This window comes from Calidris pugnax, unplaced genomic scaffold (assembly GCF_001431845.1).
Source record: "Calidris pugnax isolate Ruff unplaced genomic scaffold, ASM143184v1 scaffold347, whole genome shotgun sequence".
In the NCBI taxonomy this organism is placed as follows: domain Eukaryota; kingdom Metazoa; phylum Chordata; class Aves; order Charadriiformes; family Scolopacidae; genus Calidris; species Calidris pugnax.
Window position 1 is genome coordinate 10,583 of NW_015091298.1, and position 21,626 is coordinate 32,208.

At 57.9% G+C, this 21,626-nt stretch overlaps 1 protein-coding gene across 1 annotated transcript in view; it reads right to left on the minus strand.

Moving 5' to 3' along the window:
- Window positions 1-652: 652 nt before the first annotated feature.
- The window catches only part of ZNRF1 (zinc and ring finger 1, E3 ubiquitin protein ligase), a 21,942-nt gene continuing 968 nt past the window's right edge, over window positions 653-21,626 (minus strand). Inside the window, exons 3-7 of the mRNA XM_014960753.1 lie at window positions 21,426-21,621; window positions 2,839-2,934; window positions 1,734-1,839; window positions 1,538-1,628; window positions 653-805 (exon numbers count right to left, since the gene is read on the minus strand). Of these exons, the coding sequence (XP_014816239.1) occupies window positions 1,571-1,628; window positions 1,734-1,839; window positions 2,839-2,934; window positions 21,426-21,621 (456 nt within the window). The 3' untranslated portion in view covers window positions 653-805; window positions 1,538-1,570. The remainder of the gene's footprint in view (window positions 806-1,537; window positions 1,629-1,733; window positions 1,840-2,838; window positions 2,935-21,425; window positions 21,622-21,626) is intronic.

Genomic DNA, 21,626 nt, shown 5'->3' on the forward strand with positions numbered 1-21,626 from the left:
GCTCCGTTTGGCCGGCTGTCCCCCCCCGGCAGCTTTCCCCTTCGTTTCGGGGAGAAAAAGCCAAACATCATGGCAGGGTTTGGGGCGAGGGCGTCCCCGGGGGGGTCCCTGGTGGGCAGAGCTCTCCTGGTGACCGGCGGCTGAGGAGGAGATGAGCGGGTGGCTCCGCGCTTTTTCTCACACTGTCTTCTCCTGGATGTCTCTTTGCTTTCATATTTTTTTTTAAATTAAAAAAAAAAAAAAAGCCAAGTATGTAATAGATAGCACCAATGGATATTGATTGGATGAGTTTGATTTTGTAAAAAATCATTAAGTTTTGCTTGTTGGGCAAGTTCTGGGGAATACAATTGAGTCCTCTTATGTATTCAAAACTAATGAATCCTGAACATAAACATCCCTAACTCAGACACAGAGGTCAGTGTAGCTGTATAAAAATAAAAGCTTAGTGCTAGAGGAGAAGTCCAACAGTGTCTGTCTAGGCACCCAGCTGTCAAATCAGGACTTTGGTCCACTTTAGGTCCACTGGCCCCATATTCAGAGAATCACAGAATCACCATGGTTGGAAGGGGCCTCTGAAATCATCAAGTCCAACCTTAAAAAAAAAAAAAAAACAAAACCCAAAAAACAACAAAAGAAAAATAATACAATAAAATAAAAAAATTATAATAATTCGCTGTTGTCCCAAGTGGATTCAAGTTTCTGGGTTTTTATTTTTGTCTTCTCGAGGAATTTAAAGTCAGCCCAAAACTCCAGGCGGGGCGGGGAGGACGGGGAGAGGAGGTACAGCAGGTAATAGCAAGGTGCCCTGCAAAGGCAGAGAGAAACGATGCCGGGTGAGGAGCAGGGTCCACGGCCACCCCATCCCACCCCATCCCACCCCACCTTCCCCTCCTGGCCACGGATCCAAACCCAGCATGGGTAAATATGGCCATCCAGCGAGACCTGGACAGGCTGGAGAGTTGGGTGGAGAGAAACTTGATGAAATCCAATGAGGGCAAGTGTAGGGTGCTGCACCTGGAGAAAAATAACCCCCTGCACCGGGACAGGTTGGGGGGGACCTGCGGGAGAGCAGCAAAGATGGTGAGGGGCCTGGAGCATCTCCCTTCCGAGGAGAGGCTGAGGGACTTGGGTCTTTTGAGTCTGGAGAAGAGAAGGCTGAGGGGGGATCTGATCAATGCTTATAAATACTTCAAGGGAGGATGTCAAGAGGATGGGGCCAGACTTTTTTCAGTGGTGCCCAGGGACAGGACAAGAGGAAATGGGCACAAACTTGAATATAAGAAGTTCCACCTAAACATGAGGAGGAACTTCTTTGCTGTGAGGGTGGCAGAGCCCTGGCAGAGGCTGCCCAGGGAGGTGGTGGAGTCTCCTTCTCTGGAGATACTCCAACCCCGCCTGGATGCGATCCTCTCCAGCCTGCTCTGGGTGGCCCTGCTTTGGCAGGGGGTTGGACTGGGTGATCTCCAGAGGTCCCTTCCAACCCCTACCACTCCGTGACTCTGTGAAATCCCACTGGAGCAGCCGGCAGCAGGCTCACCTTAGAGAGAAGTCAGCAAGCACGCCCGGCGGGTCAATCAGAAGGATGCTCCGGGCAAGATCTGTTCACTTCAAACCATGAGTCTATACAGCTTGGGGAGAGAAAAGCGTGTCACCACCGTGCCACCAAGCCTCGGGATGTCCCCGCCTGTCCCCCCGCCACCCGCCTGGCCACATCCCCTTGCAGGCGGCGGTACCTTTTGTGATAAATGCAGAGGCAGGGCAGCCTGGCTATCGTATCCCCCTGCAGCAGCTCCTCCAGGCAGATCACGCACTCGCCCGCGTCCTTGGTCAGCACGTCATCTGGGAGGGGAGGAGAGGAGAGCGGTGAGACACGGTCCCCTGGGGTATCCCCCTTCCAGGATGGAGGGGAGCCGGGACGGAGCAGCCGAGGTGGCAGGAGGCTCAGGTGGAGGCACAGGGGGGAAAAATGGGGCCGGGGCAGCTGCAGCGATGACCTCCTTACCCCTGGCTTCTAAAAAAGCCCCACTGAGGAGGGGCTGAGCATCACTCAAGGGGGATAGAAGATGCAGGAGTTTGCAGACCATGCTCAGCGAGGAAGGGAGGAAGGCAATGACCCTCCAGAGGGGCAGCCCAGGAGGACATGGACCTGTTGGAGCGGGGCCAGAGGAGGCCACGGAGATGCTGGGAGGGCTGGAGCCCCTCTGCTGGGGGGGGGGGCTGAGAGAGTTGGGAGGTCCAGCCTGGAGAAGAGAAGGCTCCGGGTAGACCTTCCAGCCCCTTCCAGTCCCTCAAGGGGCTCCAGGAGAGATGGGGAGAGACACTGGATGAGGGAGGGGTGCCCTAGGAGGAGGGGGAAGGGTTTGACACTGAAAGAGGGAGACTGAGATGAGATCTCAGGAGTAAATTCTTGGCTGTGAGGGTGGGGGCAGGTTGGAGGGGGCTTGGAGCAACCTGGTGTGGTGGGAGGTGTCCCTGCCCAGGGCAGGGGGTGGCACTGGGTGGGCTTTAAGGTCCCTTCCAACCCAAACCATTCTGTGATTCTATGACACACGTCCCCTGCCGTATCCAGGACGGCTCCCCCCAGCACAGCACACCACGGTGAGCACCATGGGGAGGGGGGGCTGTGCTGCAGAGGGTCCCAGGGCAGAAGCAGCCAGGACAAGCCATGCCAGGGAGCGGAGCAGAGCAGGGATTGCTGGAGCACAGCCCTCTTGGCAAGCCCAGCTGAGCTGCCTGCCCGCCCAGCCTGCAGCGAGCGGCTCTCCAAGCCTGCCCGGAGCTTTCCCCAGCCGGCAGGATGCCGTGCCCCCCCCCCCCAGCCTGGCCACCAGCCCTTACCATTGTAGGAGAGGCGAGGTTTGCTCAGACACATGATAAAGTGCATTTCCATCTCGTCAGAAGCCACGGATTTAGAGCAAATGGGGCACTTGAAACCTGGAAGGAGAGCAGAGAGACGAGCCCTTGAGCGAGGGGAGGAGAAGAAGAAGCCATCCCACATCCCCGGGGGGATGCCGTGGCAAGGCAGGGCTGCCCCCTCACCTGCCGCCTGCATGGTGGCACGCACCCCACGCAGCACCCGCGGGGTGCCCGCTCATCCTGTCCCCGCCGGCGTTGGGGACAGCCGCCGGGGAAGGGGACAGCCACCCAAGCTGGCGCGCCGGGCGTCCCCGTGCCCGCCGTTGCGCAGAGGGCAGGAAGATGGTGCCAAGGCAGAGCACACGTGGCCACCAGCAGCTGCTGCCGGGGCCTTAAAGGGCGACGAGCAGCCCGGGGCACGCGGTACCCCACGGCTGAGCCAGAAAAGCCGCAAGGAAAGAGTTTTTTCTTTAGCGGAGGCTGCAAGTGCTGGGGCACGTCCCCACTCTGGGACAAGTGCTGTCCCCGCTGCCACAGCTCGGCCCCGCACGGCGGAGCCAGAAAAGCCACAAGGAAAGAGTTTTTTCTTTAGCGGAGGCTGGAGCCCAGACCCCAAATTGCTGCTTTCTGCAGGTTTTTGCAGGAGCAAGGTGGGCGCTCGCCCCAGCGGTGCCAGCCAGCAGCCCCAGGAGCCAGGTGGACCCCACGGGGTGATGTCCCAGGTTGACCTTGTCCCTGCCTGGTGACCTGGACTCTTGGATGAAGCTGGCTGTGATGGCCAGATCTGCTCTGTGTCCTTGCCCGGGTGTGAGGACGGGGCCTGGCTGGTGCCAAGCGGTGCCACCACCTCCTCCAGCTGCGCCAGACCTCCACAGCCTCTTCCCCAGCGTCACCGAGTGAGGCTGCCCCAAACTTGGGTTTCTAAGCCCCAAACTCTCAAGGGGGATCAAATGCCCCACCAGCCCTGCAGGTCACCACCCCACGACTTCTTGTCCTCCCACTGCAGCCAGCTCCAGGCCACGGGTTTGTCCCTGGAAGGGACGCAGCCGGACACGTGCGTGCCACCACCGCCACCAGGGGTTTGCACCAGAACATCCAGCAACTCCCTGCCTGCAGAGAGCCAGAGGGTAATTTAAGGACCTGTCTTCTAAAAGCAGATCAGGTTTGACTGCAGTGCCGCTTAAGAGCTCTCTTCATATATATGCAAAGGCTGCCGAGGAAAGAAGGGAAAAGGAACATACACAAATTATCTAAGGATGAATCAGGTCCTTGTTTGCCACCACGTGGATGTGACGTGGCGAGGGCATTTTTTTTTTGGGTTTTTTTTTTTTTTTTTTGCTTCTTGGAAAGGAAAAAGCGCGGGTGGCTTTAACGGGAGGCAGCTCAGACCTGTGCCGTGCAAAGAGCCGGGGCAACCGCTCACCACCTGAGCACCCCCTCATTAACAGCAGTGATAAACACAGATTGATTCCTGCTTCCCTGGATGAAACCCTAGAAACAGGGATGCCAACTCCTGCCCCTCTGGGAGGGTGGCTATGTCCCAGGAGGGCACAGCAAGGATGAGCACCATGGGTGGTGGGGGACTGGATCTGAAGGGACCTGCTAAAAGAAGGAGCCGTGAAGCCCAAGGGCCCCTCCGGCGGGGTGTTGTGCTGCCCTGCAGTGTGCCACCACAGGGACACATCCCTGTCCCAGCTGGGCCCTCCGCTGCGAGTCCGGCCCCATTGACATGAAGAGCCAGCAGCCGGAGCCTGTTGGGCAGCAGCACCCATCTGCCTCCTCCTCTCCAGCCTAATTTTACTCCCAAACAATGTATACCATTAGCAGTTACCCATTAGCTGAAATAGTTGGGTTTGGGGTTGTTTTTGGTTTTTCCCCCCTCCTCCCAAGTGTTTACCCGCCGGGTGTATTTATAGAGAGGGCTCAGATAGCCTCCCAGCCTGCCTTCTGCAGGGCCCAACCGCTCTCTCCTTGCAGGACACCTTTCCTCCCCGACTGCCCTGGCATCCTGCCTGTCCCCGTCCCCGCCTGAACCGATCCCGCCGGGGCACGGATGCTCTGCCAGCACTTGGGTCACCCCTCCCTACCAGGGAAGCTCCAGGGGCCAGTTTCCAGCAGGGTTTAGGGGGGACATACCCCCCGGCGTGGGGCAGCTGCGAAGGGGAAAGGTGTATTTCGGCTACAACCCGAGTGTCAGGGCAAAACACTTTCAGAGGTTACCTACCGTCCCCCGGGGCACCGCACGGGAAGACCTCGTTTTTCTCTGGTCTGTGTGTCTGTGTCGTTGTGTCCCCCCCTCCCCCCTTTTTTTTTATTTTTTCTGTGCCAATGTGTTATTTTAAACAGCTGCCCCAGATCTGCTGGCTCCGGCAGCACCCGAAGGGATCCTATGAGATGTGCAAGGGGGGCAAAGGGAGAGGGGCTGCAGGTGAGGATACCCAGCCCACGGCCACCGGGGCACGACCACTGGCAAAACAGCAAGAACCAGGGAAAAAAAAAAACAAAAACAGGGCTTTTTGCAAGCTCCAGCGAGCGGCTGTTGCTGGGCCTCTTTGCTCGCTGGGGTGGCTTTAACACGTTTATAAATAGCCAGCACGAACGCCCGTCACGTTCCTCGGTGCTCCCTGGGGGATGGGGGACCCCCAGGGCCACCACAGCCCCCCCCCTCCCCGTGGCAAGGATGTGGGGACATCAGGGCAGAGGGAGGGAGAGGGTCTCAAGCCCCACACCACGACCCACAGATGCCGGCAGGGCTCCGGGGGGCTGAGCCAAGCACGGAAGCAGACACGCTTCCCCGGCTCTGCGTTTCGCAAGATGGAGCTGGGGGGGGGAAATAAATATATATATATATTAAAAAAATTGTGAAAATGTAACGGCATGAATTCCTGGACTGAGCAGGAGCATGGAAAGGCCCCCGGGGTAGGGGGGGCCGCCCTGCACCCCAGCTGTCGGCACAAATACTTGGCATTGCACGGACAACTGCCGGCACCCCCCTCCCGGGCAGGCACCCGGAGCCCCCCGCCAGCAGGAAAGGGAGGCAGGGAAAGGGGGTCGGGCTCCATTTCCCCTTCTCTGGTTGACCTTTGGATGGAAAACAGGGGAGAGCAGGAGACAGCCAGCACCCCAGAGCATCCCTCCGGGGGCCCCGAGCCGGTCCCGCAGATGAAAGGGCCGCTCCTCACCCTCCGGGCCATGGGATTTTCCACGTCCCCCGAAATCCCCGTTAATTTATCCTGCCTAAGCTGCCAGCCCCAGCGAGGCAGGAGATTACATTTTGACAGCTGCTCATGGAAAATTCAGCTCCCTGCCTCCTCCTCCTCCACCCCGAGCCCTTTCCGCCCTCCTCCCACATGCCTCCAAAAAAAAAATAATATTAAAATAATAAAATAAATGAGAGAGAGGAAGGGCCAAGCTATTCTTCCTCGCCTGGGCCTCCTACGCTCACGGGGATGCTCTGGGGAAAAGCCATGGACCCTTCCTCCCTCCCAAGGCGCCGGGGGGCAGCCAGAGATGCTCCTGCCTGCGCCACGTTAAACCTGAAGCTGGCACCATCTCCTCGAAGAGAGAGGTGCAGGTGGGCACCAGGTCTTGCTAGGAGCAAGTAAGGAAGAGGAGGGTGCCGCAGGAAGGAGAAGGCTGGCCCAGAAAGGCAGGTTGGGCTCCAGACCTGGACTCTCGTATCCTGCAGGAGCCTCTGAGAAAGCCAAGGGCTTTCCAGGGCTGCGAGAGGACACGTTGCCAGGTGATCTCATCTCTCTGATGGCTTGGTCTAGAAACTGGGAGCGATCGGAGCTGGTGCTCTCCAGGGGCTACTGCCCTCTGAGTATTTTTAGGAAGGTTACATGGTTAATTTTAGAGAGCCGGGCAAAGCAGAGCTGGGAACCTCTGAAAACCTCCAGCAGGTTCTATGCAAGCTGAAAAAGCCCCGTGGTTAACCCTCACGGTGCCAAAAGCACCACCACACAGGCTGCTGGGGCTTTTGGTGGTGGTGGGAGGCTCAAGAGACCTTCCCAGTCCATCCATAAACATCTCAAATGCAGGTGCTTCTGAGCTGGGATAGGAAATTCCCAGCACTCGTGTCTAGAAGTGACGCCTGCAGCAACCTGTGTGGCTTGGGGAAGCCACCGAGCGCTACAATGGGGTCAACCACACCATGTCCTGTTAGTGGAAGTGGCTGCTCACCTCGGGGACGGGTGAGATGGCGTCCACCGCAGCTACAACCCATCCCTCACCGCAAGGAAAGCGGCGTGCCATGTCCACGTTCACCCACCAAACCCTCCCCTACCCCCGTGTGCCTCCAGACGGACCACTTACAGACTACGGTGCCACCAGGAGACACGGCATCTCCCCAGCAGTAGGAGAACCTGGCTCTGTGGCTAGCACATGGCCAAAATGCAGGGAGCAGCAGTGAGGGGAAGAAGAGGTCGGTGGGAGATGATGAGTCCTGAAGGCAGGGGGAAGCAGCAGCCCAGGCACAAGAGAGCGGGTACAACCCCAGCAACCCACCACATAGCGAGTAGAAGCCACCAAACGGATCCCACATAACCTGTGTGTGACAGCAGCTACACAACCCCCTCAAAATACACCACCCACCCCAGGAGGGGGTCCCTCTCCCAGTGGCCTGGCCACCCCATGGGACACTCCGAGCACCAGGGTGAGCACCAGGCTGCCTGATGGCCATGGGAGGTGTGGAAACCTCACCTGCACAGTTCATCTCCACATCTCCAGAGAGCAACCTGGCCCCCCGGCCAAGGGAGCTGGCTTACACCAGGTGAGGACAAACGCAGGGAATATTTGGTCCAAACACCCAGCCCAAGCAGAGTTCTGGTGCCTCCACCTCGCTGAGCAAACCCTGAGCATCACACCTCCTCCCGTGGCTTCACTAACATCGCCAGCTGAACCGACACCACGTAGAAGCTAGGAGAGATGGGTCATCTTTAAAAAGACATGCTAGTGGTCAGAGAGGAGGGAAAAACCAAAAGACCACGTCTATGGGCCCAGTTGATCAATCTGAAGCAGAGGGACAAGTGGTTGGGTAAGAAGTCCAAGGCCTCCCCTTCCCTTACCCCTGGTGGGCTCCAGCATAGCCCCAGGATGGAAGGGATCATGGAGGAGTCATCCTCCTCACCAGCCAAGTGAAGGAAACCTGCAGAGCCAAGATATTCAGACCCGACATCTGCCAGACAACAAATTCCCTACTGGCTTAAAAGCAGCCTCGTTGTTTGAGAGCGACAGTCGCAGGACAACACGCTGGAGATGGCACACAGGGTGTGCAGAGCACATCTCAGGTGCTTGGACACCGCAGACACCCAGTAGCTGAGGACTTCCATGGGTGTCCTCTACCAAGAGCATCACCCACCACGGAAGTGATGCTCCACTGGCCTCTGAGTGATGCTGCCTCGCTCCAGGGACTAGAGGCACCAGGGACCCGTCCCACCAAGGAACATGCTTCCTCTTGGCAGCAAAGCACTTGCATGGAGTGCCTGGAGGCCACGGCACCCATCAGGATCGGTCCTGAACACACTTTCCCTTGCAAAAGGAAACAGCATCAGCTCTGCGTGGGGGCAGATGCAGGAGCCAGAGACCTGGCTCAGCAGGAGACAAGAGAGACCTGGACAGGCTGGAGAGTTGGGGATGCCGTCTCAGCAGGAGACAAGCGAGACCTGGCCAGGCTGGAGAGTTGGGCAGAGAGAAACCTGATGAACTTCAACAAGGGCAAGTGTAGGGTGCTGCACCTGGGGAGGAACAACCCCCTGCACCAGGACAGGGTGGGGGTGACCTGCTGGAGAGCAGCTCTGAGGAGAAAGACCTGGGAGTCCTGGTGGACAACAAGTTGCCCAGGAGGCATCAATGGGCCCTTGTGGCCAGGAAGGTCAAAGACATCCTGGGGGGCATCAGGAAGAGTGGGACCAGCAGGTGGAGGGAGGTCATCCTGCCCCTCTGCTCTGCCCTGGGGAGGCCCCACCTGGAGCACTGGGACCAGTTCTGGGCTCCCCAGTTCCAGAAGAACAGGGAACTGCTGGAGAGGGGACAGCAGAGGCTACAAAGATGATGAGGGGCCTGGAGCATCTCCCTTCCGAGGAGAGGCTGAGGGACTTGGGTCTTCTTTGTCTGGAGAAGAGAAGGCTGAGGGGGGATCTGATCAATGCTTATAAATACTTAAAGGGAAGGTGTCAGGAGGATGGGGCCGGTCTTTTTTCAGTGGTGCCCAGGGGCAGGACAAGAGGAAATGGGCCCAAACTTGAATGTAAGAAGTTCCACCTAAAGATGAGGAGGAAGTTCTTTGCTGTGAGGGTGGCAGAGCCCTGGCAGAGGCTGCCCAGGGAGGTGGTGAAGTCTCCTTCTCTGGAGACATTCAACCCCACCTGGACACGTTCCTGTGGGACCTGCTCTGGGTGGCCCTGCTTTGGCAGGGGGTTGGAGGAGATGATCTCCAGAGGTCCCTTCTAATCCTATGGGATTCTATGATTCTAAGGCACTGGGTGAACGCTGCGATGGTGCTCGGCTGTTGTGTGGCACAAGGGTTGACATGAGTGGAGACACGTAGGCAGGAAGCACTTAAGAGGCCTCATTTGCTGGCTCCATGAAAGGACTGGGCGAGCGTCCTTCCTCCCCGATCAGAGGTGGAGAAAACACAATGGAGGTGGGGAAAGCACAAAGGACGGGTCAGGGGTGGAAACAAGCCATCCCACCTTCCTCGGAGGCGGAAGGGAGGCAGGGCTGCGGGACCTCAGCCCCAGACAATGAGCCAGGCAGCGGTGACATGGCTGGGCTGGGACATCCCTGGATCCAGCACTTGGAGAGAAACCCAAAGGTGCAGGCTGTTGCCCCAACAAAGGGACAATCCTGCTCCATCCTCATCCCACCCCACCATTTCCCTGCTGATCAGGTCAGTTCGGCCGGTTGAGCCGGCAGAAAATAAAACTCTTGTAACGTGAAGCAGCACCCCAAGAAGAAGCCAATCCTGTGCAACATCTAAGAAAAGCTGTCCCTGGATCACGGTGGCTCCTGGCAAAGCCCCCAAAGCTGCAGGTGTTTGCTGTCAGGTCGGCCACACGCCAGCCGGAGGTGGTGGGGACGTGCCGTGGAGCACGAAGCTGGCCAAGGCCAGCATCACCCCAACACTCGAGGAGGCATCAGGGTTTGGAGACACCTCTGTCTGCTCCTGCCCAACTCAAGCCGCTAAAAGGAGACGCAGCAGCAAGGAAAAGGCATCGGCGCTCCGGGTGGGATGTGGGGAAAGCCACGAGGGCCAGAGGGATGCAGGAGGGGCTAGGAGGCACCACGTCGCAGTAGCCCAGGGCTGGCCAGAGGCAGAGATATGGGGGGGTTCAGCCAGCTGGTTTCTTACGGGGGCGGTGAGGAAGGAGCAGACCAGATTGCAATATTGGGTTGAGGAAAGCCAGAGAGTTGGGAAGGGGCAGGAGATGTAAAAGAGGGAGCCCCACAAGGAGATTTGCTCCAGAGCACCTAAAGCCATTGAGCCTTGGCAGACAGACACACCAAAGCCCTACAAGACACCTCCACCACGGCCCATGGACACCGAGAAGAGGGAGGACAAAGAGGTATGGCTATATGGTCACACAGGGTCCGGAGTCACCCTCCTTGCATACACATCCTCAGGGAAGACCTGCATACAGCCTGGGAACCCCACACATCCCCCCCTTGCCCCTTTCATGGCTGCAATTGCAATTTTTGAACAAAAAATACCTATGCTACAGGTAGAGACCATCTCCCTCCTATAGCCCAGACCGTGCTGCAGGATCAGTTCCCCCCCCAAGACCTGGATGAGAAAGGCAACCTCCCGGGGTCACCCTGCCTTCCAGCAAGCCCTAGTTTACCGCAGAAACACTCCCCCAGCTGCTGGGAACAGGCTTCATAAGGAAGAGCGTGTAGCCCAAAAGCTAATTTTAGCATCCCGGAGAATAGCAAAGTGAAGCAGAGGGGTCCTGGGCAACAGCCCAGCGAAGGCATTAACACCTTCGACTCCTTGCCCTTGGGCCGCGGGGCTTGAATTTGCCGAATTACAAGCTCCTTCAGGGCTCCTGCTAGTCACAGAACTGGCCCCGGGGTGATCTCGTTGCGTGGAAGAAGTGCAGGGGTGCCCCGGCGCTGTCTCCTCACCTCTGAAGGGATGCTGGGGGTTTCAAATTCGTTGCCCAGAGAGGAGAGGGATGCTGCAGGCACACCTGGGAATTTCCAAAGGGTTTGCTCGAGCGCCTGCTTTTTTCCTCTCCCCAAAAAGGTCTCGTGCGAAGGAGGAAGCCCAACTGCAAGCCCTGCTGTGGGCAGCAACCACCCGCACAGGGGTCCCAGGTGGGCAAACGAAGGAGCGTAGGGGATTCTCCGGCAGCGCAGTGGGACGCAGCGACCGGGAGAGAGGAAGAGAGTCGGAGGTTTGGGCTTGGCAAGGGCTGGGAGGGAGCAGCGAGGGCCACGTCACGCGGGGTGAGTCACTCCTGACTAAGCCCTGCGTTGGGGAGGCACCCACGGAGTCCCCGCTGCCGGGCTCCAGCCGCTGCCAGAGGAACTCCCCGCTCTCGGAAAGGCTCAAGAGCAAAAGCCTGACCCCAGCCATTCCCAAACGCAACCGGATCCCACCCCCTGGGGTGAAACGGCAGCTCCCTGGCTGCCCCTCTCCTGACCCCCGGGTTTTTCCAAAGCAGAAAACACCCGCCTTTGACACCGCTGAGGCTCCGTCACACCTCGGCTGATCTCACTGGGAGGATGAAGGGACACTCCAGGGACAGGCGGTGGCACGTCCCAGCTTGACAACGCTGGCAGAGGGAGAAGAGCCCAGCACCGATCTCACCCACGTAACCCACTCCTGCTGGGAAGCAATTCCACCCGGCTCCTGGGATACCTCCTCCCCAGGCATCCCACAGCAGCACCCACAGCAGAGGGTCTCCCGTGGAACTTCACGACTGAGCCACGATGGCAGGAGTTACTGGAGCGACTGGTTTTCAAGAGTGAGAAAGCCCCAGGGTGCAGGGGAAGGAGGGAGCGCTGCTTCTCAGGGGAGAGAAAAGGGCAATTTTTAATATATTGAGCAGCAAAGAGCTCCCCGTGCCTTTCATGCTCGACGTACGCCCACAGGCAGCGCTCGGCTGCGAAATGCTCACGGCCAGTTAGTGCTGGTGGTTTCCGCAGAAAGGAAGACACTGTTGGAAAAAAATCCTAGGGAGGAGCACACTGCAGAGCAAGCCCTAACCTCACCTGCCCCCAGCTCCTCGCCTGGTAGGAAGAGATTCGTGGCAGACAGCATCTCCCTACTCCCCCAGGAGAGCCTGGTACTGCCAAAGAACGCTCGGTGAATGCCCCAGGATATCACTGACTGAATTTTCACTGAGTTTTTTAGAGTTGGAAGGGACCATAGAGATCATCTAGTCCAACTCCCCTGCCGAAGCAGGATTGCCCAGAGCTTGTCAGAGCATGTTACTCAGGAGCATCCAGGTGGGTCTTGAAAATCTCCAAAGAAGGGGACTCCACACCCTCCCTGGGCAGCCTCTGCCAGGGCTCTGCCACCCTCACTGTGAAGAAGTTTCTCCTCATATTTGAGTGGAACCTCTTCTGTTCCAACTTGTGCCCGTTGCCCCTCGTCCTCTCACTGGGAACCACTGAAAAGAGTCTGGCTCCATCCTCCTTCAACCCACCCTTGAGATACTTGTCAGCATTGATAAGGTCTCCCCTCAGCCTTCTCTTCTCCAGGCTCAAGAGTCCCAGCTCTCTCAGCCTTTCTTCATCAGGGAGATGCTCCAATCCTTGAATCATCTTCGTCGCCTTTCGCTGGACTCTCTCCAGCAGTTCCCTGTCCCTCTGGAACTGGGGAGCCCAGCACTGGAGGCAGGATTCCAGTTGTGGCCTCCCCAGTGCAGAGCAGAGGGGGAGAATGACTTCCCTTGACCTCCTGGCCACACTCTTTCCTACGCAGCCCAGGATTCCGTTGGCCTTCCTGGCCCCAAGAGCACACTGCTTGCCCATTGTCATTTTGCTGTCCACCAGGACCCCATGATCTTTCTCTTCAGAACTTGTCTCCAGCAGCTCCACGCCTAACCTGTACTGGTGCCTGACATTTTTCTGCCATATCAGGAAGGGAAGAAGCAGGGTGCAGACATGCAGGGTGATCACACACCTCCGCTGTGCGTGGTGCGGTGAGACAGGGATGCTCGACGGCACCGAGCCACCCAGCAAGGCGGTATGAGCTCCCCTTTTCCATCCCAGCAGTTGGGGATTTGGGAGATGCCCCCACGGCCGGGGATGGGGCCACACCACACGACTGGCTCCGGAGAAGCCCCACTTCCCGGCTGGCTTTGCAGCACGGGGGCGGCTGGCAGACGGAGCCCGTTCTCTGCAGCCCAAGCCCTGAAACACAAAGCACGACATCTCAGAGGAACGGAGCCCTCGGCGAGGGGCAGGGTCTCCCCACGGTAGTGGAGGCAGGAGGGGCTGTCCCACCTTCTCTGCTCCTGCCACCCCTTCACTTCAAAGGGTGCCGCCCTCCAACACGGGAAGGACTGAGCCGTCTCGCAGCCAGTGGCCACCGGGATTTCAAGCTCTCTCTTTCCCAGGAGAGAGGAAAAACACCAAGGGTGGTGAGAGCCTGGCCCAGGTTGGCCAGAGAAGCTGTGGCTGCCCCATCCCTGGAGGGGTTCAAGGCCAAGTTGGAGGGGGCTTGGAGCAACCTGGTGTGGTGGGAGGTGTCCCTGCCCAGGGCAGGGGGTGGCTTTAAGGTCCCTTCCAACCCAAACCATTTTATGAACACCCTGAGGAGCACAGCGTACCCCCACTTCCAGAGCTGGGGAGGGCCTTGGGAAGCAGAATTCCCCCGTGACACACTCCCCCAGGGTGGGCCGTGGGGTGCTGTCTGCTTCATACCTGCCTACGGGGAGCAAAAAAAAGAAATCAAAGGCGCCTACAACCACCCTCAGAAGGGTAACAGCCAGGCAAATAGAAGACTTCCAGGGCAATGAAATCAACACTGCAATAAATAAGGGGATGGAGAAGAGCTTCAAAGCAGCAAGATATAGATGGAGATAACCCGAAATACCGAGGCAGCTCTGGCAGGGTGCTCAGCATCACCCCATCCTGCTCAGCACCCCAAAACTGACCTCCTCAGCCCCTCTCCTGGCTTGATGTCCTTGCAGACAATAATTTAAGCTATCTGGCTAGAGACAATCCTGCCCCCTCCAACCCCACCCCCCAAATTCTCCCCAGCTACAGATGTACAGGCCTTGGATGGATGGATGGAAAGGTGGATCTAACTCCCCTGCAGCACTTCCAAGGAAAAGCAGCTCCATCACCTTGCAGGGAGAGCTCCCAAATAAATTGCCGCAATTACCCCGGCTGCAGGAGAAACTGCAGCTTTTCCCCCCTCGCTGGCGACAAAGAATTCTCAAAAAAAACAAACCAACAATCCCCCAAACGCCCACCATCCGGAGCTGTAATGGGATGCACAAAGGGGAGTCCTCGACACATCCCCCCGCCCCCGTGATCAGAGAAACAGGCAGCCTCGGCGAAAGGAGAAGGAAACCAGCCACCTTTGGAGGCAGCAACAGGCAAAAAGGACACGGAAACTCCCTAATGCCAGCAGCCCCAGCCCGGGAGGCAACAAAACGCTCGGGCAGGGAGGTGGGAGAGGGGGAAGCATCGCTCGGTTCTGCTGGGTGACTGCTGCTTTTTCCTTCTCTCGCATCGTAGGCAGCTGGCCTCTAAAAATACCCGCTGTTGCCACGCCGTCCTGCCTGCTAGGGCCAGGAAACAGCTCTCAGCAGCTTTCAGTTCAATTCTTCATCTGTGCCGCTGTGCTTCTCCTCTCCAGGACCTGTCCCAGCCCCCTTTCTGGGTGCCTGGATCGGTGACAGTCTCTCAGGAACCCACACAGCCACAGGAGCTGAGGGTGCTCGCTTGGGTGCCTGAGGGAAATTTCTGCTAGGGTGGCTAAAACTAGCAAAAGGGGTGAATATTTCCACTCTGCTCCTCCACAAAGCCCCAGAAGAGCGGTGCAGGAGGTGCCCGGGCTGGTTTCCGTGCCGTTGATGGGAGGCCCACGGGGTGCACGGGAGTGGAGAGCCAGGAATTCCCCCAGCTAATTCAGCCCGTGCCCTCCTGAGCATCGTGACACATCAGGTCTCCTGGGGACCAACCCGCTGCACACCCTGGCTCCCCGTCTCTCCCCACCACCCTCCTCAAACCCCAGGCCACGTGGGACCCACAGCAGGGGTTACCAACCCACAGCAGGTTGGCAAGTTAAAGCACACCAAGAGAAAAGCACACACAAACACACCCCCCCGTCCCCCCGCCGCGGTCCGGCAGGGCAGGAAACCCACCGGCTGCTCTGGGTCTGCCCACGGGAAACGCTGCGGGGCGGCAGGAGAGGAGAAGAGAAGAGGCCCTGGGGCAGCAGAGCTTCCTGCAGCTGCACCTCCCCACGGCATCCCACCAGAAAGCCCTGAGCAAAGCATTTGGCCAAGCAAGGGACACGCAGCGGGAGCATCCTTCGGGGGGAGGACACCCATGCCTCCAAGGGGCACCCGAAAGCGGGACCGGGGTGTCGGTGAGCCCTCCAAGACCCAGCTGGAACCGCTCCTGCTCTATCTGAAATAAGAAATGGGTCTGCCTCTACAGAGAGAGGCTTGTTGTGGGTTGTAGCCACACCAGAGCAGGTGGGTAAAACGCCCCACATCAGTGGTGTTTTACAGCATCGTTCAGTGAAAGGCACTCGTGAACCCTTATAATTTCAATTTTCAAGGGAACCGGGAGAAAGCCAGGTCACATTTACTCAACCCCAAGCGTTCAGCACATCTGGGGTTTCGGTGTACCAGCAGCAGAGGCAACAAGGCACGCTTCACGGTTGCCCACCGGCCAGCCAGGGTGCCACGGGACCGGTTCCTGCAGAGGGAATTCATTCATACAAAGAGCTCTTTGCTGCCTGTCTGATTTGTCACACGGGAGATTACATGGGAAGGGGAAAAAAAAAAAAAAAAAAAAATTTTCTCCCTCCCTGCATTTCTCTTGAAATTAATTTTCAGCATTTAGCAGCATTCTCCCATGACTCTCCGCGGTTGCCTTGGCCGGGCGCCAGCCCTGGTCCCGCTCCTCCACCAAAGATGCCTGCATCTGATTGATCCTCCGGCCAGCGAACGAGAGAGAGAGAGAGAGAGAGAGAGGAGAGGAATTTATTTTTTTTTTCCCTCCTCCAAAGTGGGTTTTTCTCCCTCCCTGCATTTCTCTTGAAATTAATTTTCAGCATTTAGCAGCATTCTCCCATGACTCTCCGCGGTTGCCTTGGCCGGGCGCCAGCCCTGGTCCCGCTCCTCCACCAAAGATGCCTGCATCTGATTGATCCTCCGGCCAGCGAACGAGAGAGAGAGAGAGAGAGAGAGAGGAGAGGAGCCCTAATAGCACATTAATAAAGAAGAGAAGCCTTTACGGTTATTCCACTCACCGAAATAAACATCTCAGCAAAACAAACCGACACGGGATAAACTTACGTCACGGGCCCGGGAAGACAATCCTGGCTGGGAAGTGGGTCAGCCCAGGGACCACGAGAGCATCATCCTTTGCAGCATCTCCGGAGCCTATGTGTGCGCGGCCCAGGGGTGGGGGATACCCCAGCTGGCCCGGGGGGCGCTGATTTATGCTCAGGTTTAGAGGGGGAGCGAGCCCAGCCACGCCAATTAGCGCAGGCGGCAATTAGTGCCTCGCCACTGGGGTGATGGGGAGGCAGGAGATTTCAGAGAGCAGCAGAGATTTCAGGAGGCCCGAGCGAGCTCTCGCTGCAGAGACCGAAGAGAAGCGGCTTCTCACGCACAACGCCAACGTTGACACACTTAAAACTTCATCTCCAGGCTGCGGGGCTGGTTCAAAGCTGCCTTCTGAGTCTCTCGTCTTCTGGGATTCAAGGCTTTGCTCTTCCACGGTAGCTGCTGCCTCTTCCCCTGGGCACGTGCCGTCCTGCCGCCGGCTCGGAGAAGAGCAACCCCTCCAGATCCAGACAGTCCCAACGGCTGAGTATCTCTGGCCTAGAGAGTCACCAGGACTGGTCCTGCACCGCTTCCCAACAATTTTTGGACTCCATGAGCCCAAAGGTCCCTTCCAACCTAGATAACTCTAATTCTAATCCACAGGCCTGGCAACATTGCAGGTGCCCGACCTGGCTGCCAGGCAGTCGCCAGCACCAAACCCACAAAAAGATGGTTTGAGGACGGTCTCCTTTGGAAATTTCCACTGGCAAAAAATAGATTCACCATGGCAGGTTCCTGCAGACCTTGGGGTGCCCTTCCCCTGGCCTAGCCCCTGTAGAGGGGGGAGGGAAGCACGTATGATGTCCGCGTGTTGAAAAGTCGGTGGCAGGAAAGTCAGGGCTGAAAGTGGACTCCCTCCAGCAGCTGGCTGACCGGGCAGCTAGAATTAAGCCTTCTGGTTTTGGCGTAGAGGTGTCAGCGGTAGGAGTAGCTCAGGAGTGAGGATCACCCAAGCGCTGGTGGAAAAAGGCTGAAGACTCAAAGCTTTTGGAGCACAGCAAGGGTACACCACAGAATTGCCTCTATCCAACTGGGTAGATTGGGGCTGCCCAACACAACACACACCTTCAGCTCACCTTCCGAGAAACAATCCCTACTCCACACCCTTTACTCCAGAGCTGGATGGAAAAGCTCTTCCACTCTCTAACTGCCTGGAGGAGGACCCAGCCCAGCACCCTGGCTGCCATCTCTCCACCAGGACACCCGTCTCTCTCGCTCTGGACAAAGGCACTGCTGAGAACGAAGCAGCTCACTTGGCAAAGGAGCCCTCCCGACCTCGCTGCAGCCAGCATCTGGGACAGACAGCCCGTTTTGTCTGTACACAGAAAGCCTGTGACATTCCTGATGGCTCCGTGCAGAAGGATGAGCCAGGCATTCCCTGGGGCCAGCCGGCAGACAGGGAGATATGGATGTATTAGAGCTTCAAACACTCAAGGGCTTTGGGCGATGAGGGGGATTTCCAGATAAACTTTAAGCTACTTACAGCTTCTGCAAACTCCCCGAGATCCTCAGATGAAGATGACTAACACTAGCGATGCTGAGAGGACCACACAAAGCTGGAGACATGCAGCATGAAACCACACGTCTCCTTTTTCTCCCTTCTTCCCACTAGCCTCGCCTTTGCCAAGAAGACCTAACGGCCACGAAGCTACAGGGTCAAGTGCCACAAGCTAATTCCAAAGTTGCAAAAGACATTTTGTCATCTTCCACCAGCATTGGCCAAGAAGCCGATCTCAGAAACCCCGGGCAGGCAGGGAAATCCCAGGGCAGTTTCAGGTGGAGCTGGAGCAGTTATGTCACTCGTGGGGATGGCAGACACACCTGGGAAAATCCCCGTCGGGGAACGGGATTCACTGACCCAGGGAGGGGCTGTCCCCTCGGAGAGAGGGGCAGGCTCCACCACAAAGGTCAGAGCCCCCTCGCCCACCCCATTTGCAAGATAAATTTAGGCTTTGCCATTCATAAGAGCAGTAGATCTCCTCTCCTGGCCCTGGAAGGGATAGAGGCCATCAACTGCTCCTACCGCCCCTGGTAGTTGGGGGCAATTTGGCAGCGGGGTCTCCTTGCCAACCCACAGCACCCAACAGTGATGCTGCAGCATATGCTGGCCCTGGGTACCACTTCTCAACCCTGCTCCCTGGGCACACCTGGCTCTGCACAGGGAGGTGGTGGAGTCTCCTTCTCTGGAGACATTCCAAAGCCACCTGGACACGTTCCTGTGGGACCTGCTCTGGGTGGCCCTGCTTTGGCAGGGGGTTGGACTAGATGATCTCCAGAGGTCCCTTCCAACCCCATGTGATTCTGCAAGCCTTCGAGTGCAGAGAAGGGGAAGGAGTGACAAGAGCCAGGGAGAAGAGAGCTCAGCCCACCCCAGATCACCCCCCGGGGTCCCTGCTGAGGGGTCAGATGAGCCCTAAAGCAGCTGGGGAAGTGCACAAAAACAGCATCACAGATAAAGGGAGCGATGAGGCGCCAAGCCTATCTGCACACCCCCGTTATCCTGGCCACTCTGCCACAGTGACAGCACCTTATCACCCTCATTAAGCCAGGGCTCCTCGCTGTCCCACTGAGGTCCCCGCAGAGCCCAGGTTGCACTTTGAAGCTCCCAGCTCTTCCCCCAAGCCCAAGCACTCCTTGAAGGGCAAGCCTATGGACACAACCTACCTCACGGGCTGAGACTGGCACTGTCCAGGTCTCCAGCCTGGGTAGAGGCAGGAGGAAAGGGACAAACAGAGCAAGGAGCCGCCCTCCAGACCCGGTGGCCACAGAGTTTGGGGGGGGGGGCTCCTCTCCTCCCGGCAGCAGAGTAACTCGGGTAGATCCCCGAGACCCTCAGGCACGTGTCCTCCTGAGGGAATTCAGTGGGTCGGCGGGTCCCCTCACCCCCACCCTCAAGCCAGGCTCCCAAAGGAGCAGGGACGGTCACGAGCAGCAATGTCAAAGCTCCTCTCCATTTACCCCAGCACTGCTGCTTCAGCACTTTGCCGTGGCTAATGGAGTGGCTCGGTGCCGCCAGAGGAGCGGGTCGATGGGGAGGCAACCGAGGGGGAAGAAGCGAGTAGCCCCTGCTGCAGGTTAACCAGCTGCAAGGGGAGATTAGCAGGAATTTTAGCACTTTTGGAGGTGGCTTACTTCCCCTTCCCCCCTGCCTCCAAACCCTCCGTTATCCTCTTATGCCAGGAGGAAGAACGCAAAAGTTTAATGAGCTCCGACAAGTTTTCAGCACGGTTTTTAAGCATCCTCCGCTCCTTTTGCTATTAATTAGCAACGAGGAAGAATCACCGCCGGGAGAGGCTCCGGCACGGACCGAACAGCTCTCACTGCTGCCCGCGCACACTCCAGCACAGCTCCAGAGCTCTCAGAGGGCCCCAAAAGAGGCACCAGAGAAACCCAGTTCTTGCAGCACTTCCCACAGCCCGTGCTGCAACCTTCCAAGGGCACCGGCTTTAACTTAGCGGCGTCGCACCGGCTAAAAAAAAAAAGCTTACTCCATTTTGCAGCCGGTTTATTTTTACGAGCAGGTTTTCATCTCCCCGTGTTGCAGTTTGAGAACTATAATTTAACGTAACTGATACTCTGCGACCGACCACCCCTACGTACAGATCAGCCAGGGGGGTGTTTCTGTCACGAAATCCTCCTTCCTCCAGCACCAGCCAAAGGCCCCAGGGCACTCGTTTGCCCAGAGGCTTGTGGAATACCTGGAAGGATGCCTCACCTTCCTTCCCTTCTGTGTTTAAAAAAAACCAGAGGAGCGGCACAGGTCCGTGCAAGGTCACAGAGTGAGAAAAAGTTTGCAGAAGCGCTCGGTCTCAACTCGGTGCCACATGCCAGCCAGCCCTCTCCATCTGCCAGGGAGGACTGCAAACCCCCAGCTTATCCAGATCAATAGGAATATTGACAGAACATCCCTCCCTCCCCGGGGTGTTCTGCAAGACACACAGTTTTGATCTAACCAAGAAGGGCGGACCCCGGAGAATGGGTAAAGGGGTAAAATCCCAAGATGGAAGGAGGAGAATGGGCCCCACGAGCCTCGCTTGGCACTTTGTTCTCGTCCAGTGGTTCAGTTGCAAGCCTTCCTGAAAATGAGGGATTGTCCCAAGGCGTATTATGAAATTCCCGGACCACGTCATGCAAGGAGAACACTCACGGCGTTTGCAAGGGGGGCCGGGTGGGAGAGAAATCCCAGACTATTCCAGGAAACGCTAGGAGACATCCCTGAAATGACTTCCCCTCTAGCCAGGAGGGGAAGGGAGGACCTCCCACCTCGCTCCCTGTACCCAGCCAAAACTAGGTCAGTGACACAGCCCCGCTGGCCGCCAGAGCTCCTCTCCAGACACCGGGACGCATGGAGGGGTCCAGCGGGGAGGGTGAGGATGGGGGCAACCTCGCCCCCTCCCTGAGCCGGACAGATTTCCTGCAGGAGAGCCCAGCCGGCTCCCCAGCCCTGCTACAGAAGCAGGCAGTTCCTCTTCTGCTTCCTCCCCGGCACCGCCACGGTGCCAGCTGGCTTGAATGAGAAAACCCGCTTCGGCCTCTCCCCTGGCCTTTCATCAGATGAAACAAAGGGGGAAAAAAAAATATATATATATATTCCCACACCTCGCTTTCAAAGGCTTCCTCTACCCCTTCCCTGGTTTCTAAGGCATGGGAGCTGCTACACCTGACGGGCACCCCCCAAACACCTTGAGAAGAGACACGAGGAGCTCAGCCAGGTCCTCAAAACCAAGGGCTCAAGCTCCAGCACCCTCAGACCGCTTTCCCCCCCGCACCGTGTCAAGGGGAGGGGAGGACACCCCATCCGTTGCTTGGCATCCCAGAAGGAAAACACCTCCCCCTTCTAGAAAGCCCCCTTCCTCCACAGCCCCTTGACCTTGACACCGCCGTTGGACCCGCTGTTCACCCACCCATCCAACGCCGGGGATGGGGAGGCACAACAGGGCGGGGAGAAGCACACCCCTTCCACCACCCCCCCTCCTTTACCGGGTGACCCGTCCCCTGGAAACCGGGGAGAGGGGAAGGAAGGCTCCGGGGAGCCCCGGTACTCACCGCTGTGCGAGCTGAACCACCGCGGTGCGATGTGGAGGGGCAGCGCATCGGCCAGCGAGGCCCTGGCGCCCAGGTACAGCATCCCGTCTCTATGGTGACCGCCTCCCGTCTCCTGGTAACCGTTGCCATGGGCGTACGTGGAGTCGGAGCCCGGACCGCCGCCGCCACCGCCGCCGCCACCGCCGCCCGGGGCCCTCTCGG